The sequence below is a fragment of the Penicillium crustosum genome, assembly GCF_028827405.1.
Source record: "Penicillium crustosum strain IBT 35664 chromosome Unknown utg000004l_segment0_segment0, whole genome shotgun sequence".
Classification (NCBI taxonomy): domain Eukaryota; kingdom Fungi; phylum Ascomycota; class Eurotiomycetes; order Eurotiales; family Aspergillaceae; genus Penicillium; species Penicillium crustosum.
The window spans coordinates 1,850,432-1,867,728 of NW_026623125.1; the positions used below are offsets into that span (position 1 = coordinate 1,850,432).

The 17,297-nt window shown below is 47.4% G+C and overlaps 7 protein-coding genes across 7 annotated transcripts; 4 read left to right on the plus strand and 3 right to left on the minus strand.

Moving 5' to 3' along the window:
- Positions 1 to 117: 117 nt before the first annotated feature.
- On the minus strand, positions 118 to 2,984 carry chl1 (DNA helicase; the record flags this gene model as incomplete). The annotated part of the gene is made up of 7 exons (XM_056877459.1): positions 118 to 819; positions 873 to 1,043; positions 1,097 to 1,762; positions 1,813 to 2,451; positions 2,505 to 2,671; positions 2,726 to 2,818; positions 2,876 to 2,984. The coding sequence occupies 7 exons, from the start codon at positions 2,982 to 2,984 to the stop codon at positions 118 to 120; spliced, it is 2,547 nt and encodes an 848-aa protein (XP_056726039.1).
- A 759-nt stretch (positions 2,985 to 3,743) lies between these two features.
- On the minus strand, positions 3,744 to 5,654 carry N7487_009730 (Zn(II)2Cys6 transcription factor; the record flags this gene model as incomplete). Its single annotated transcript, XM_056877460.1, has 5 exons — positions 3,744 to 3,969; positions 4,041 to 4,875; positions 4,938 to 4,992; positions 5,047 to 5,452; positions 5,494 to 5,654. 5 exons carry the CDS (start codon positions 5,652 to 5,654, stop codon positions 3,744 to 3,746), a joined length of 1,683 nt encoding a protein of 560 aa, XP_056726040.1.
- Positions 5,655 to 6,226: 572 nt separating this feature from the next.
- On the minus strand, positions 6,227 to 7,134 carry N7487_009731 (uncharacterized protein; the record flags this gene model as incomplete). The annotated part of the gene is made up of 4 exons (XM_056877461.1): positions 6,227 to 6,373; positions 6,428 to 6,510; positions 6,566 to 7,026; positions 7,082 to 7,134. 4 exons carry the CDS (start codon positions 7,132 to 7,134, stop codon positions 6,227 to 6,229), a joined length of 744 nt encoding a protein of 247 aa, XP_056726041.1.
- A 654-nt stretch (positions 7,135 to 7,788) lies between these two features.
- Positions 7,789 to 9,557, plus strand: N7487_009732 (sugar porter family MFS transporter; the record flags this gene model as incomplete). The annotated part of the gene is made up of 4 exons (XM_056877462.1): positions 7,789 to 7,960; positions 8,026 to 8,327; positions 8,399 to 9,295; positions 9,360 to 9,557. 4 exons carry the CDS (start codon positions 7,789 to 7,791, stop codon positions 9,555 to 9,557), a joined length of 1,569 nt encoding a protein of 522 aa, XP_056726042.1.
- A 989-nt stretch (positions 9,558 to 10,546) lies between these two features.
- N7487_009733 (uncharacterized protein) lies at positions 10,547 to 13,167 on the plus strand (the record flags this gene model as incomplete). Its single annotated transcript, XM_056877463.1, has 5 exons — positions 10,547 to 10,608; positions 10,725 to 11,478; positions 11,532 to 11,651; positions 11,702 to 13,099; positions 13,156 to 13,167. The coding sequence occupies 5 exons, from the start codon at positions 10,547 to 10,549 to the stop codon at positions 13,165 to 13,167; spliced, it is 2,346 nt and encodes a 781-aa protein (XP_056726043.1).
- Positions 13,168 to 13,748: 581 nt separating this feature from the next.
- On the plus strand, positions 13,749 to 14,677 carry N7487_009734 (uncharacterized protein; the record flags this gene model as incomplete). The annotated part of the gene is made up of 6 exons (XM_056877464.1): positions 13,749 to 13,789; positions 13,845 to 13,857; positions 13,915 to 13,957; positions 14,011 to 14,073; positions 14,137 to 14,546; positions 14,645 to 14,677. 6 exons carry the CDS (start codon positions 13,749 to 13,751, stop codon positions 14,675 to 14,677), a joined length of 603 nt encoding a protein of 200 aa, XP_056726044.1.
- Positions 14,678 to 15,127: 450 nt separating this feature from the next.
- N7487_009735 (putative spindle poison sensitivity protein Scp3) lies at positions 15,128 to 16,925 on the plus strand (the record flags this gene model as incomplete). The annotated part of the gene is made up of 3 exons (XM_056877465.1): positions 15,128 to 15,308; positions 15,426 to 15,511; positions 15,597 to 16,925. 3 exons carry the CDS (start codon positions 15,128 to 15,130, stop codon positions 16,923 to 16,925), a joined length of 1,596 nt encoding a protein of 531 aa, XP_056726045.1.
- Between the last annotated feature and the right edge of the window lie 372 nt (positions 16,926 to 17,297).

A 17,297-nucleotide genomic window follows, 5' to 3' on the forward strand; every position in this document is an offset into this window, starting at 1 on the left:
CATGCCAAAGTATCCAATGAGCACGGATTTTATGCAAAAACATATGATGCTATATCCTTTTTTAGTGTTTTTTTTTAATTGAATTTTTTTTCTCTTCTTATTACAGTGCCTATCTGGCTATCGCGCTTTTTCAGCGAAGAATTTTGATAGTCTTTGCACAGTCATCTGAGCCGCCCGCGTAGGGGGTGCTGGCACTAAGCTTCCTCTAATCCAACCAGGCAGTTTTTGCTGGATCCGTGGCGACTCATACCGGCGGTCAATCATAATGATAGCAGCGTAATCATTCACGTGTCTGATGGCCCGACCAATGCACTGGTTCACTGCTCGCATGCATGAATTCTCGTAAAAGTCCCTACCCGCTGCCTTGCCTGCTGCTTTCTTTTCTGGCTCGGACCCAGAAGCCTGTTTGTAGGTTTTCTCCTCCAAGTACTGGATTTTGGCCTGCCATACAGGGCTGCGGATATTGGGAAATGGTAGGCCGATGATAAAGACACCCCGCCCTAGCTTGTCAGAGAAATTAATGCCTTCTGACAACTTGCCACCCACGATAGACAGAAGCAAGGCTCCTGATCCTGATTCAACAGCTTCCGTATACTCTCGTAGCAAATCGTCCGTAGTTGTTACTGCTTCGCGAGATTCGTAGAGAATCTTCTTCTTTCGTTCTAGTAGATTGAGAGTACTTTGGCCGTTCCCGTTGGGAATGGGCTTCTTCCAGACGCTCAGAACATGACTGAGATAGTCATAACTGGGGAAGAACGCGACCACTCCGTCTGGGATGATTTGACAGAGGGTTGCTATCGTACGCCCAAGGTCGGTGATCTAGTTGATATGTAAATAAGAAAACTTTCCGCAGTGTGGACCTTGGTACATACCATTTTTTCGGAATTTCGTGCCTCATACGTAAAATCGAATTCGTTTCCCATCAGTCCTTGAGTCAAGGACTGCGCCACCAAGTTGGATTTTGGAATGACGTGGCCATAGCTGAATGTCCCTAGTCGTTCTGGGGGCAGATATGAAAACAAATGATTCACATAATCTGACATCTGTTGAAGGCATTAGAGAGCTGCGAAGATATTAAAATACGAGTCGTACTTACAGGAGACATAGTACCACCAGCTAGAATGACTGCCCTGGCGTCTTCGGCAATTTCCCGAAAGTGGTTCGTAGGGTCAAGAAGCATGTATTTCAACAAAACATCGTCTTGGCTTTTCTGAAAGAAGAGCCGCCCCTCTTCCGAGGGGTTCATAAGAGGAAGAAGGAAGCTTTGAATATGAAACAAAACCGGCATTGTTGTTTTATCCTTAGGCCGATCAGGTTGTGGCTGTTGCGAGGATTCAAGATAGCCGTCAACTTTCCGGGCGAGCTTGCTCTCTTGCAGATATCTAGAGAGCTTGTAAGGGTTGATTTGGTCCACTCCCTTTCCAGCCATGAGATCTGACGTTTGCACCGAGCCTTCCAGTGGTCCTTTTTGCTGAGAGATTGACTTCATATGCCCCGCAATGGAGCTCACCAACCGGATGACTTGAGCAACATAGTTTCGATTCTTCCCTTTTAGTCTGTTCTTGAACTTGCGGGCATACGTTGTCAGCTGTCCGATGGCAGTCTGCAGTTGACTTAGTGAGACAGTCACCGAATGAATGCCAGCTATTGCATCCATGAGGTTGTGAGCTTCATCGATGATAACAATATGACCTTTGACGGAGAGATTGAGGGCCTCGCGAGCTGATCTTTGTAGCAACAATGGATATGGAAGTGTGACAATCTAGTCTTGGGTTAGGGCCGATGCCATACCTGCGACTGGGTGAAACAAACCTCGCTGTGCTTGATAACTGGACGTGATGCATAGTAGGGACATATTCCGAGCTTTTTCCCAACCTGGGCAATGTCTTCGATATCTTTCACCGTCGCCAAAGCATGGTCCCTGAACTCAAGCGCCAGAGCCTCATCGTCCTTGGAGGGAATAAAGGAACACTTCTTGTCGGCTGCAACACCCGATTGCTGTAAATCTAAACATCTTTCGTTAATTGCGGTGTTGTTCTCCAAGGCCCGGACTTTGGGGTTGATGCACAGGTTCTTTCTGGACCCTAGCGACAGGTGTTTCACACGCTCTTCGAGTTTGGAAAGGTCATCTTTGCTCTCTGGATCGAGATCGCTAGGTAGACTAGATGGGAAGGTGACCCGTCGCAATTCACCGGCAAACTGGCTTAACTGGGAATGCGTTCTTGAGCAAAAAAAGATCTTGATCTCGTCATCTCCCTCATCTTCTTCATCTTTCTTTTGTGTTGAGAATTTCCCTTGAAACCGTTCCAGCAAGGCTAACGTGCTTGCAGAGAGACCATCGGAATTCCCAGAGTCATTCTGCTTTTTCTGATTGTCTGTGTCGCTATCATAGTCATCAAGAACAAATTGATCGTCATTGTCAACAAGTTCCAGTTCTGAGTCGTCGAGTCGCTATTTTCTAGTTAATATGACGATCTTGCATCCATCGGGGAACACATGCATACCTGTTTTTTACGGGGTCGGTCTGCGCTGTCCTGGGCCTGTTTCAAACGTTCTTCCTCTTGTCGAATCTTGGCCAATCGGGCCTCGAATTCTTGTCTCTTTTCGGTAATGGCACGCCTGGATTCCCTTTTGGCATGTTCGATCATCCACTCGGGCTCATCGTCATCGCCTGTGGAATGTCAGATAGCTGATATGTAGTGACATGTTTCACAGTGGGACCCACATGTTGCATCAACAGTTTCCTGGAAGGCCTTTCGCTTGTGATCTCGAAGCCAGGTCAAAGAACCACAGATTAAACTGAGAGATTTTCCAGTTCCTGTATAACATGTTAGATAAAAAAAAATTAGAAAGGTTATAAGTAGTTCTAGCTTACCAGTGGGGGATTCAAATACAGCGATCTTACTATCTTCCAGACAGGCGTAGAGGGCCTGCATAAATTGTAGTTGAATATCGTATGGCGTATAGGGATGGTGGAAATCCATAGTGGAGATGATATCCAGTAAGAAAGGAGGTACGGAGTACTCTCCGTATAGTCTCGTAAAGGAAGGGAAAAGGAAAAGATAAAAAATAAATAAAAAAATGGGTCTCTCTGTAAGGCAGAAGGGAAAAAAAGAGGGAACATTGAAAAAAACCGAATTACATTACCTATACCAAGTAATGTCGTAGTAGAGGTACATGTTGGAAATATGAGAGACCCCGTATGTACGTAGGTATCAGAGTTCCTCTGCCACTTGTTCGTTTTAGTCCTCAGGCCTTGCCGCTTTTTGCTCAGTATAGTTGAGCATGGCCCCTCTCTGACCCACCGCTCACCATCTGAGAGCCCTGATTCGCCAAGTCTGAGCTGAGCCATAGTTCCAAGGTTCCACGGAATGCACCTGGGCAAACACGCTAGTTCCATCATTTTAGCCCTCCCATCGCGAAAGCCTTGGCTTTATCAACGTGATTCATCCTAAACTGGCTGCCTTAATTGTGTCATGGAATCTGCTACTTGACCACCTAATAAGTATGCTGTTCTATTTTAAATGCTTCTAGGGATATTTTGTTTACTTATTCCCACGATTTCCCAATCAGGACATTTGTCGCCCATAAGCTATATTGATAGGACCGTTTTCTCGTTCATACCTACCCACATTCCTAGGAACTTGAAGCATTTACACCTACAATGACTGAATTGGATCGATCTAAATATACTGTCTCTTATATTAATGCAATGGATTCCATGAAATTTGTCAAAACTCTAGTCACTTGTTATCGGTTGCCTCAGAATTATGACAACATATTTCAGCACAGAATGCCCTCAATTCACCTAGCACTCGCATTGCAAGAGCGCTGTGGTCTTTGATATACTCAAAGAATGAGAAACAAGTTTGAATTCTGTCAATATACTCCTCTGCTGCATTCGAGTCAAGGCGCTTTGCCTCTGCTGCAAGGGTCAACGCAGCAGAAAATAAAGCAGAGGTTGTTGCCCTAAAGGAAAGAAGAAGTAGAAAATTTAGTGGAATGGGTCTGATGAAAACAGAAGAAGAATTGAGACTCACCATGGACGATGGCGTGCCAACACAACCTTGTGTTGCTTGACCATAGACACAATCGTGTTGGCCGAGTCTAAACATATTGCCTTTGACCTTGCAAGAAGGACATCCGAAGAGGAGGCCCATCGATGTTGTAGGACTCGGTTGACTTTCATTCGACAGAACAGAAACGAGAGAGACAAGGTGGTTTGTTGCCACAATACCCAGGGCGGATATTGTTCCCTGTCTTGATCTGGTCCTCCAGAGATCTCGAGAAGATGGGATGGCAATTGTGAGATGATATTGGCCATGGCTTCATCCGTTGTCAGAACAAGGTCTTCAAGAAGATTATCTCCACCTAGATTTTCAATGGCCGACATTTGGATTCGAAAACGATAGTTCGATTGTGCCAAGAAAATCATAGCGTTGTGATAATCCACTGGACGTGGCCTTTTGATGGCCGTATTCGGCTTGTCAATTAATTCTGTCGTTAACTCTTCATCTGACAGAACCAGTGGTAGCCTGACATTGAAGTCCGCTTCGTGGATGCAGGGCGCATGCGCTGGTATGGACAGCCATTCACAGATGATCAAGGTCCACCAAACTCGTCGACTGATTTCTTGCATAACAGGGTCTTTGGATACCATGGGGGGCTCCTGATCCATCCCCAAAATCTGTCCTATCCTTATGCCTGTTGCTTGAAGAACTGGTTGAAGATTAAAGTCCCCAACATTTTTGGCCAGTCCGATCAGTATGGCAATGGCCTGTACAGTCTTGAAATCAGGATTCCGCATAAAGTCAGCCTCGTTAAGGAAAAAAAGCGCTGTGCTATACCAGTTTTGGACAAGCTCAGGTGTATTTTCTATGATGCATTAGACTTGAGAAGTATTGACTTGACTGGAGGAAAAACGTGGGGAGTCAAACCTAGAGGCAGTCCCGCTTTCCTAGCTTCATCCTCGTCCATGAACATCAGACTCATCTATGATCAATCAGATTTGTTGCTCATAGAAAAAAAGAGGAAATATTTTCTCACTGCTATGAAGCCAAAATATACAGCAAGCCAGAGAGTATCACTATCAAGGAAGACCCCGTTCATCCAAGCAGACTCGTGCTCCAGCTCGAATGTTTGCAGATGAACGGCAAAATGGATCCACGAGGTCCACGTAAAGCCATGATGCAATAGAACATCACTGCAGTCTTTGCTTGGCATCTGGATATCTACTCGATTCCACACTTTCTGATGATAAGCGCTTTTGCCATGTTGCAAATTCGTCTGGGTTTCGAGCATTTCAACAGAGTTTTCCCATTTAGGATATGTAGAAGCAGTTGATTTCCGCTGTATAAGTAGGTTGGGTTTGAATAACTCAGCTTTTAGTCGATTGTTTTCTTGTTGGAGTTCAAAATACGATAGAACTGGGTCTTTCTGCTTCGCACTGTCTCTATTTTAGCACTGGTTTATATACTATATTACTTGACTCACCTGGTAACTCGGCCTTTGACTTTGACAACTTCTCTTGCACATGTGGTTTCAAGGCCTCTTGCAAGACAAGTTCCACATGGGATCTGCTTGTCGCATCTCACCCGACGTTTAGCACAGCTAGAGCAAGCAGTGGGTGCCCTTTGACTCTTTCTGGCCGTCATTGAGAATATAGGGAAAACCAAAAACCTCTAAGATATAAATGCAGCCCTGGAGGTATTTATCTATGACTTCCAAGGTTGGAGGCATCCTTGGTTCCCGAAGTCTGGGGTTGAGCTGATTGGTCTTGATAACCTTGGGACTTTCGGTGATTGGCTAATACGATTACTCCTTATCGAGGTCGTAGGGCTGCCGAGGTCACGAGGTCACCAACCTTCAAAATCATCTTGCTCGAGTTATAGTGTGATAGAGGAAGTATGTTGTGAGTAGGTACTACGAAGCTAAAGAAGAGTAGTGGGTATCTCTGGCTACGACTGAAATGTGTATAATATGCCTTTAGTTGATAATTCTCGGTTATTATCTCGGTTGTTGTCTTCTCTTTTTATTTTGGAATTCACGCTCTGAAAATGATTCCAAATACATGCTCTCATGTATGGATGAGACTAGTGTCATGAGAGACCAAGGTTTGAATGTTACGTCAGAAGTAATTGATTGAGATAGGTAGATGGAAACTATCTAAATTTGTGGAGGTAGAAGATATGAGCTATGGGCGAGCAGATGATCTGAAATCCAATATTTAGTAAGGAATTTTCCCTGCCAATTTTAACACCAAGTCCGTTTCAATTGGTTCCTCATTAAGACGCTTTGTCAAATCCCCTTCTTCTTCTTCTGGGCGGTGTTCGTCACTGGTTTCAGTAAATAGATTGTCATGGGGCCAATGGGTCTATTCAAGAAGTCAACAAACTGTTCCTTTATGCAGAAGAGACAGGATACTTACCGTTCCAATTCGCTGGTCGAACAGTTCACCTTTTTGCTGCAAGATATCAGCTGTCGCAAAGGAAGCTGGTGTATAGCATGCATCTATGACAGTCAGAAAGTGACACCACTTCAACTTAGATAGAAGAGGAGTACTCACAAACAACAGCGCGTACGTTCTGAGTTGATGGAACACAATTGAAATGCATAGTGCGAGAGTCCCAGAGAATCAGATCCCCGGCTTCAGCAGTGACCTTGTGAATCTCACATCCTCTGTCCTTGAACCACTTCACCTCACCCTCGTCAAAGCCAAACCAATCGCTAGGTCCCCATGTTTCTCGGCCAATTGTACCCGAGTGAGTCTTAAAGAATTCGGGCATAAGCTTGGTAGATCCCTTCATGACGAGAAGACCCCCATCCTGAGGACCATTTGGGGCAAAATTGAGAATTCCCTGGACACACTGCATGCCCTCTCGCAGTGGGCTTTGATCAATATGTGGCCAAGGTTTCGTTTGTGGCAGGGTAGTACCAGATGGAAGGGTGAAGTTCATTCCATCAAAAGAGACCAGCAGCTCGTTCGTTCCCCATAGTTTAGCGAAGGCTTCAATTACGCCGTCCTCCCTGGTAAGATCGATTCTTAGATGTGTATCATTAGATATGGGAATTGAGGACTTACGTTCGGGCCTCCCACATAAACTTCTCATGTTGGATACGATATCCATGATACATCCCCCCTTGATGTGTGTGGGTAAATGTTGTTCAGTCCAAGTTGAGCGATTGTTCCTATCAAACCCCAAAGGGAAACTTTCCAACCATTGAAACATCTTGTCGATGTAGTATTCACATCTCTCTGGTGAGATGGCGTTTTTGACCACGACGTATCCATTTTGGAATAATTCATCTCGCCAGTCTCCGTGAACTTTGGAATCGTCCACGGTAAATTCATTAGCCGTTCGATGAGGCATGATATAGGTGTCAAACTGGGTAGAGAATTAAGTGCAAAACTGAGTGATGATGGAAATAGTTGAACAAATTTTTTTAAAAAGTATTTCATATATACTTATATATATATATATAGACATATCACCTATTCTTTATTTAAAGGCACCAGTGTGGTGATCCGGGGATGTCCCTCGGCCTAGTTGACGGAAACTGCCGCGTAGATAAGCCAAAAAGCCAAAAACTCGCGCGAGTCTCGCGCGAGTTATTAAGGTTTCCATGTTCATTGACAATTTTCATGGACATCGATAGGTTCTTTGACCATCCTACAATTGTACTCTCAGATACCATCAATCATGACAAGATATAAGTTTGATGGATTTCTTGGTTCTTCCAGTTCAATGCCATCTTGCTCTGTATTAATATTAGAGATCAACTTCCACTATGACTGCCCCCGTTCAAGAATTCCAAACTCAACGCTTCGCCAAATGGTGGAAAGACCTTGGTCTTCGCAAGCTACTAGCATGGCAGGCTACTATCCTTATATCACAAATGACGACGGGTTATGATGAAAGTGTGGTCGGAAGTTTCCAGTCTATGAAGCCCTGGGTTAAAGGTCCATCGCTCATTTGTCATTTGTTCAATTTTCAAGACAGAAACTGACTATACCACTTTCACTAGATATGGGATACCCCGATTCGTCTAGAATTGGACTCATCACATCTATTGTCTTTGTTGGGGGCTTTGTTGGTGCTCTGGTTGCCTCACCCACGGCGGACTACTTCGGACGCCGAGTAGGCATGTTTGTTGGATCAACCCTGACGTTTGTGGGAACTATAATCCAGACAGCTGCACAAACTGCTGGTATGTTTATTGGTGGTCGCTTTTTGATTGGCTTTGGGATTAGCTTCACATGTGTTGCTGGCCCCTCGCTGCTCTTCGAACTGGCTCATCCGGCAATGCGTGGCACAATCTCTTCTTTGGTAAGGGAACCCCTTACTAATAAACCCAAACTCTTCATCATGCTTTCTACTAATCTAAATTTTTTTTTTAGTTCAATGTACTTTGGTACGTAGGCTCCATCATCGCGGCGTGGACAACGTTCGGCACGGGATACATGTCTACCAGCTGGTCATGGCGTATACCGTCATTGATCCAAGGAGTTCCCGCACTGCTCGTCATGATGTCTGTTCTTTGCGGTCTACCCGAAAGTCCGCGATGGCTTTGTGCAAACCATCGCATAGAAGAAGCCCAGCAACTGCTTGCAAAATATCATAGCAACGGCAACTTGCACTCGGCACTTGTGATCCATGAGATGGAAGAGATACATATTCTGTTGGAGGCTGAAGCAGCCGCCAAAAAGAGTGGTCAAAATAGCTGGAGCGTTCTCTACCGGTCACCAGCAAACAGGAAACGAATTGCCCTGGTGGCTACTATTGCCCTCTTGACACTCTGGAACGGCCAGGGTGTAATCGCATACTACTTCAGCCCCATCTTGACCAGCATTGGTATCACCTCTACACCTCAGCAAACCGGTATTAACGGTGGTTTGCAGGTCTGGAACCTGCTCTTCTCCCTAGCAGGAGCTTTACTGGCGGACCGAATCGGCAGACGAACTCTCTGGATGATTTCATTCGTCGGGATGATTCTCGCCAACGTCCCATTGACTATATCTTCGGCCATGTATGCCCAACATGGATACAAGGGAGCCTCATATACCGTTGTCATATTCCTTTTCCTCTACGATGCGGCGTTTAATTTGGCCAACAATCCACTTCTTTATTGCTATCCGACGGAGCTTCTCCCGTTTGCGATTCGGGCCAAGGGGTTGAGTGTTCAAGTGGCCGTCTCACAGGCAGCACTGACTGTTAATCAGTATGTGAATCCCATTGCACTGGATAGCATTGGATTTTATTACTATATTTTCTACCTGGGAATGCTTATCCTCGGGGTGAGTGCAATTTCTCCTACCCTTTCCATTTCTATTCCTCGTGACACTAATGCTTTCTACGCAGACTTGTATTATATTTTTCACGTTTCCAGAAACGAAAGGAAAAACCGAAGTTGAGCTTGCAGCTCTTTTCGAGGATCCCAAATTGGATCGTGCAGACCCAATAACGCTTGAAGGGTTGGAGGCAGCACTCGATCATGTCTCAGAGCCCTGTGAGAAGAGTGCTGTTGTTACCAAGAATCAGGCGTCCAACTCACTCTAATGTGAAGTCTGAGTGTGGAGTGAGACGTTAGGCTTACGAGATGGTGTTGTATACATTGTATACATTGTGTAAATAACCCATGGTGTGGATTCTGGTTATGCACATATGATAATCTGAATTATAGACATATTTTACCACTCCAAGGTGACCAAGCTGCTTCAATATCCCAATCTACTCTATCTTAAAACACTAACACCAAAATACCCCCGAGTAAGCTGATAGGCACCCTCCAAATCACTTTACTCCACAGCCCCAAAATAGACCTGTGGGGCTCTAACTATGCCCCGTTAGGTACATATATATGTATTCGTATCGACTGAATATGGACTGGGTGCTTTAGTAGATTACCTAGGTAGGTATCTTTGAAATGCCAAAATTAGTGTTTGCATCGTAATTACTGCATTGTTTACAATATTACCATACCAACGACTTCTTTTTGGTAATTATTAGAGGTATAAATACCTAGGTAGGTACCTAGGTACGAGGATACGATTAGTCATTCTGACCAGGATGGACTGAAATTTACTGAGTCTCCAGAACCGGAGAGCCTTAAAGCGGCAGGAGACATACAAAGCCCCACCAGAGGAAATCCCCTACGCCCACGGGTACAAGTCAGGTACCTCGTGAGGCTGAAGAATTACATGTATGTGTATACATATATAACTATTATATTATATATAAATATATTTATATATAGTATATATCTTACAGGTCAGCTCTCGTACTATTACTATTAAGGATATAAGACTGCCTAGATACTATTAATACACGATTAATAACTTCTTATTCAATCCCGTTTGACCGTTTGACCTGGCGGGGGTGGGGGGTCTACTTTTTTTCCCTTAAACCACGTTGAACTCCTCTTTTCATTTCCCCCTCTTTTTTTTGACATTCGACTTGAGAACTATCACAGGGGGGATTGAACAATTTCCTAACAAAATTACAATGAATAGACCACCACAGGGTGGTCAGCAACGCTTAGGTGCAACATGGTATCCAGGGGGCAAGATGACTTCTACATGCCAGAGGTCATATCCCCATCTCCTCAAAGGTATGGATTTTGGATTCACATCTATTCTGCGATTTGCGATTCCTGCGGTCTCTGCGATTTTTGTGATCTCTGCAAAATCTGGAAATGCCGACAATACGAGTACTAATTCATCCTAGAGTGATGCCAGAAGTACCCGAGAACATGCAAGACAATATCGCTGAGATGGAATACCGCGCTGACCCCCGCCGCGGGCAACAACAACAACAACAACAACAACAACCGCAACAGCCGCAATACCAACGCGCCCACACCTATCCCGAGCGCACCTCCTCCGCCGTTCAAGGTCAACCTCAACACACTCAAGCTCACGATCCCAGTTCCTACGCGCAATCCGCGACCTATGACAGCATGGATCATCCCAACTTTTCGCCCTTCCCGGTCTTGCGGAACCCACCACCTAATGTCCCGCCCACCGATGAACAGAGAGAAGCGAACCTAGAGCGCGCGCGAATGGCCGTGTTATCGACTACAGACCCGGAGATGCAACTCGCATGGGCCTTGGATGCCCTCGCCTTTGTTGAGGTCGCCGCGCAGAACGATGCCCGCCTCTGTTTGACCCAACCGCCACGTCCGCAGACCCCGCAGGTAGAGCGCCAGCTACGAGTCGACGCGATGAACATCGTCGGCTTTCTCGCCGAGCAGCGCCACCCCAAGGCGGAATTCATCAAGGGCATGTGGCTCGAGTTTGGCAAATTTGGCTGCCCTGTTGATCGCAAGGAGGCATTCCGATCATACTCCCGAGCCGCTGAGAAGGGATATGCGCGTGCCGAATACCGGATCGGAATGCAGTTTGAGAGCTCGGGGGAGCCGGAGAAGGCGATTAAACATTACCAGCGGGGTGTTGCGCGGGCGGATTCTGCCTCGTACTATGTAGGTTATCAGATAGATCATGCAGGACAGTGGAGACACTAACATACTTGCAGCGCCTCGGAATGATGATTCTTTTGGGCCAACATGGACAACACCAGGATTTCAACACTGGATTGGAATACATCCGCCTGGCAGCGCAGTCATGCGACCAGAACGCACCTCAAGGTGCATACGTGAGTTCTATATGACATTTACCGTGGAAAATTATTCTAATGGAGAAAAGGTATACGGCATGCTCTTGGCTCGAGAGCTCCCTCAAGTGAGCGTCCCGGAAAGCTTCCTACCCCTTGATCTGAACCTTGCACGTGTCAATATCGAAAAGGCGGCATATCACGGGTTCGCCAAGGCTCAGGTTAAGATGGGTGCGGCATATGAACTCTGTCAACTGAGTTGCGATTTCAACCCCGCGCTGTCTCTGCACTATAATGCACTGGCTGCCCGCCAGGGCGAGCCTGAAGCCGAGATGGCGATCAGCAAATGGTTCCTGTGTGGACATGAGGGAATCTTTGAGAAGAACGACGAGCTGGCATTTACATATGCCCAACGCGCGGCCCAGAGTGGTCTTCCAACAGCCGAATTCGCTCTGGGTTACTTCTATGAGGTCGGTATCTATGTGCCGGTGGATATCAAAGAAGCCCGCTCTTGGTACGCCAAGGCCGCTGCCAGTGGCAACAAGGATGCATCTAGCCGGATTGAAAGTATCTCACGATCAAAGACTCTGTCCAGAAAGGACCATGAGAAGATCGCGATCTCACGCATCAAGTCGACGCGATATACCGCTCATCAGCGAGGTAATTCCCTGGAATCAACCCCAGAGAATATCCAAATGCCAGATCCCTCAAGAATGAGCTTGTCTGACGGCCCACCATCTGGGGCTCCTTACCCCGATCGTCCTCACTCTACTCGTCCCCGGCCCCAACAAGGTTATCAGTTGTCAGACACCCGCCCAAGCTCTGCTTTTGGCGTCAACCCCAACCTTCGATCCAATGCACCCTCGGGGTATGGTGGCCCACCTCCACAGGGCCAGGGGTATGGTGGCCCACCTCCACAGGGCCAGGGGCCCAGATCTCGCACCCCGTCCTATGGGCCTGGTGGACCTGGCGGACCCATGAACTACCGCCAGTCTGGCCCTGGAACCCCTCTCAGCGCTCCTGCTGGGCCTGTAAGCCCGCAGGCTAGTAACATGATCGGTCCTGGCGGGACTCCTCGTCTCGATATCGGCTATTCTGCACCAATGCCCCCTCCAGGTGGTCGACGCCCACCACCTCGACTTGACTCGGTTCCGGATCGCAAGCCTATGAGACCTCCTGTTTCTGGCTATCCCCCTAGTTCTAGTCACCCTCCTGGTTCTAGCCACTCCGGAATGTCCTCACCTAGTGTGACATCTCCTCGTCCGCCTGGTTCCCCCTCGTTCCCACCGCGTATGGAATCCCGACAACAGTCTCATGGTTCGGGTGCTTCCACCCCTCAGCCGGCACCCTCAGTTGCGCCCTCAGTTGCGCCCTCAGTAGCCTCGTCGACTTCATCCGCGCCCCAGCAGAAACCCGCTAAGCCGCCAAGCAAGGGACCAAAGACCTTTGAAGAGATGGGCGTTCCTAGTGCGAATAAAGACAGTGATTGCGTATGTAAACCCTACTTTTTGGCCATTGAAACCCGAACCAAAGCTGACTTTTGCAGATTGTGATGTGATACCCCGGGGCTTTGTTTCCTTTTTATCCAAGCATGTTTGGCTGTCTCCGTTCAACTTGCGTTTTCTCTACCTTCTATAATCTCGGGGTTTCAAAAAGTTTTTCGCCGTCCGGGAGGCGAATGGTCTCAATGGGTCTCCTTGTTTCCACATAACTGCATTTGCACCCATTTCGTCTCTTAAGCTTTGTTTCGTCTCTTAAGCTTTGTTTCCCCCCTGGACATATATTATCATTCGGGTTGTAAGTTTGAGCATGAATTAGATATCAGGAGTAGTTGTAAATTTATTTTTTTCATTCTTGAGCCCTCCAAATTCTTCTTATTGTATTGTCACTTCCACGTGAGGCGGGTGTGAACTTCATCTACTTGGACCAACTCAGTGCAACTCGGTGCAACATCTGCCCAATCTTTACGCCATGGCTCCGCGGAAGCCCAAGAGCGATGTTTCTCCCGGAGATGATGGTTAGATATTCTCCGTATCATCATCATCAACTCTGACCTGCTAACCGTGGCCCTCGCAAAAGGTGCTTCAATGATACGGGAATACCTTCGTCAGTATTCGAACAGAATCTGGATTTTGACATATGTTCAATGACTTACTCGACGAGCTTGCAGGTCAGCAAAAGTACGTTTGCCCTGATGAGTTATTTACTTGAGGTGGCTGACATCGCCTGGCACAGTCGTCCATATTCAGTTCGATCCCTCTTCAGGACAGCACAAGGAACAAACCGCTGAGCAAGCATTATTTAGGCCATTGATGTTTCTGCAAATCTTCACAACAAAGTGACCAAAAGTAAAACTAGTCCTGTGAGCCTGTCTATGCTTTCCTAATATATGGGTTACTAGCGCAAGCTGCAAGGCTTCTTCGGGATTTGCATGAGAAGAAAGAGATCGAAGGAAGAGTTTCTGGTAAGTTGGGTATACTTCCAAAAAAATCCTGAAAAATTACATACTAAACTAAATGACGGATAGGCAAACAGACAGTCTACCATGCTCTACAAGATCCCTCGGATATCACAACCCCGGAGGTAGCCGCAGCTCTCAAGCTTGATATTGAAACCTTCGAGAGTGAGATTTCAACTCTAAAGGCAAACGAAAAGAAGGCCCGAGCAGAGTTAGCCGCCCTGCATGCAAAGCCCCGGGTATCTGATCTCCGGCAGGATATCAGCCGTCTTGAGAGCGAGAAATCGACGATCCAGGCTCGCCTCGCAAGTCGTCACGAGGGTGACCCCGTTCAGATATCGCCAGAAGAAAGAGAAAAGCTTGAAAACGAATGGAAATACTGGCAACGGCATGCCAACGTGCGCCGTCGGATCTGTCACGACCTCTGGGGACAATGCTCTGAGGTACTTCCGGATGACATGACTGCGGCGGAGTTGTGGGTGAGTTTTTGAGAATGACGAGTGACGAGTGACGAGTGACATAGCCCGGAGGCTCTCCAATCATCAATTGCTCTCGAATTCTGACAAATGTTTATCAGGAATCTTTGGGGCTTGAAGGAACGCTCCAATAAGAAGTTCTCATGGAGTGGTGATCTTTCTACCTCGTCCCCACTCGGGTCACATCATTTGACATCTACGATGTACACGTTTAGTACGAGAGCTACAGAGGGATTTTCAAGGCTTTAAGGCTGTGTGTTCTTTTTCTGATTCATATCTGATTCGCTGGTATGCACGAGCAGTTCCAGTATGGAATGGAGGCAACGGGAGAAGGCGAACCGTAATATGGGACATTGTCATGAGAGAGGCTGTGGTGAGATTGTATAAGATAATGATGTTATATGTGTTATTTACTTCAATCTTTATTCTTATAAAATATATTACATTCACTACATTTCTACTCTACCACTTCACCTTTTATAACTTTTTTGTGTTGGGTGAATCATCCAATATCTCTCTTCCCCACCGCCCCGAGAGCCTATCTCTCTTTCCCCTCTCCAATCTCCAACCCCTCCCACTTCTCCATGCAGGTGTCTACTCGTCCTCCGTCATCTCGTCGAACCAGTCACTCAGAGATGAGAGGTCGTGCACCTCTTCCGGTTGCTTCTGGGGCACCCCAGAATCCCCAGAATCCCCAGAATGGACATTCTCGCAATCCATCGGCACTTGACGTTGCCCGCAGCCCGCCAAATCAAAGCAATAAGAGTAAGTCTTGACTGCCGATTTATTCATATCTATTATTGTAGCTCCCAGAATGCGAGCTAATCTTTTGCAATCGTCTATCCAGACACTAAACATGTTCCGTGCAAATTCTTTCGTCAGGGTGCCTGTCAGGCAGGCCCCGCTTGTCCTTTTTACACTCCACCGATGCCGGAATTGACTACGCCCCTTGCAAATATTTTGCAAAGGTATGAAATTGGAACTGTTTCGAAGTTCTCCCTTCGGTACACGTTTTCCGAGGCTGTCGGAAGTTAACGGGGCAATGGATTTTAGGGAAACTGCAAGTTCGGCGCAAAATGCGCACTGGCGCATATCCTACCAGATGGACGAAGAGTCAACCGGCCGACTGGGAACATGGGAATGGGAAGTGGCCACCTCAATCTGGGCGGCCGAGTGAATCCGCAGGCCTATGTCAACCAGGACTCCGCCTTGACCAACTCGGTGCTCTCCCAACAGCGCATGAACGGCCACGAGCAACCTCGATATGCCCCGCAGCTGGCCCCGCAGGAGGAATATGGATCCCTGCATGGGCAGCAACAGCCATCCTATGATGGAATCCCCACGATCGATACCGGCCTGGCCTCCGATGCCGGCTCCAAGTATGGATCTCCCGCAGAAGATGTCCGATATCCCATGTCGCCTAATAACAACCACCTGAGCGCTCTCGATGCGGGTCTTCCGGCTTCATTCGACAGCCAAGGTATCTCTCACGCTGCCCGTTATGGTCCGGTGGCTGCTTCCATGCCCTCGCAATTTGGATTGGAGTCGCCGCCACCCCAGAGACTGGGACAAGCAGATATATTCCGGAACCTGCGCGACATCGGCTATGCTACCAGCTTGCGCAAGCCTTCGTCGCACATTGGATCTTCTCCTCCTGCTCCCGAAGATACAGTCGGCACCCGGTTCATGCACTCGTCACGCCCCGTCAAGCCACGCATGCTTTCCGCTAGTGTTCCTCGTCCCATGGCCCTCGAGGACTGGGATGAGAACTTCCCTATGGAAGAGGATTACCTACCAGTCAACCTGCATGACGATGTTCTGACCCCGCAGGAGAAACTGCGCCGTCTCTCCCGCACCGACAATGACCTAAGCTCCAGCCACCGCGACATCACCGGTCTTGGTATGACCAGCACCAGCTTCTCTAAGACTGGCTCTCCCCTAGCGTCGAGCCCGTCTCGGTTTGGCGCGTTGTTTGCCAAGCAGCGCCAGCGCAAGGAAGAGGAATCTCATGGCTCTTCCTCTTTCCACATCGGTTCTCCTCTCCGTGAATCATCACTGAACCCAATCACCAGTCCTAGTCTGGGGCCCATTGGAAGTAGCCGGGCATCCCACGAAGGGACGTCGTTTATCTCGAGCCCTGGACGTCAATCCTCCATGTCGATGATTTCTGAGCAGCTCGGCGGGATGGGCCTTCACCCTGGTTCTGTGCGTCAAGCGTCTGCCGGTCCTAGCTCCCGCCTTGACCGAATCATCTCCTCTCCTGTCAACACAAGCAAAATTGAGGAGGAAGAGCAGAGTGATCTGGTCTTCGACATGGAGGAAGAGGTCGGCAACAAGCGAAACAGTGCCTCATGGAGTGAGAACAAAGAAAGCTCCTCTTAATCCGTCCTCTTTGTTTCAATCTTTATCACGATACATCAAGTCCAAGTCCAACGTTGGGACATGTTCATATTCACCAAAAACACACAGGAAAACGGTTATTGGAGTTCAATTGGGCAACATACATCAGAGACAAAAAACAAACAAACAAAAGAAGGGTCCAAGACAATACATCCTTTTCTTCTCTTCAAGTGAGATGTCTGGTTCGGCAAAAACAAAAGGCGACGAAAAGAAAAGCTTCATATCCCCTCGCATAGACTGGCACTCAGCATCATCTGCCTTGTTTTATTCCTTTGGAATCATCTAGACCAGTCATATGTGTTTCTCCCGGGCTTTCGGAGGATTCTCTGAGCCATTTACTGTATTAATTTTTGC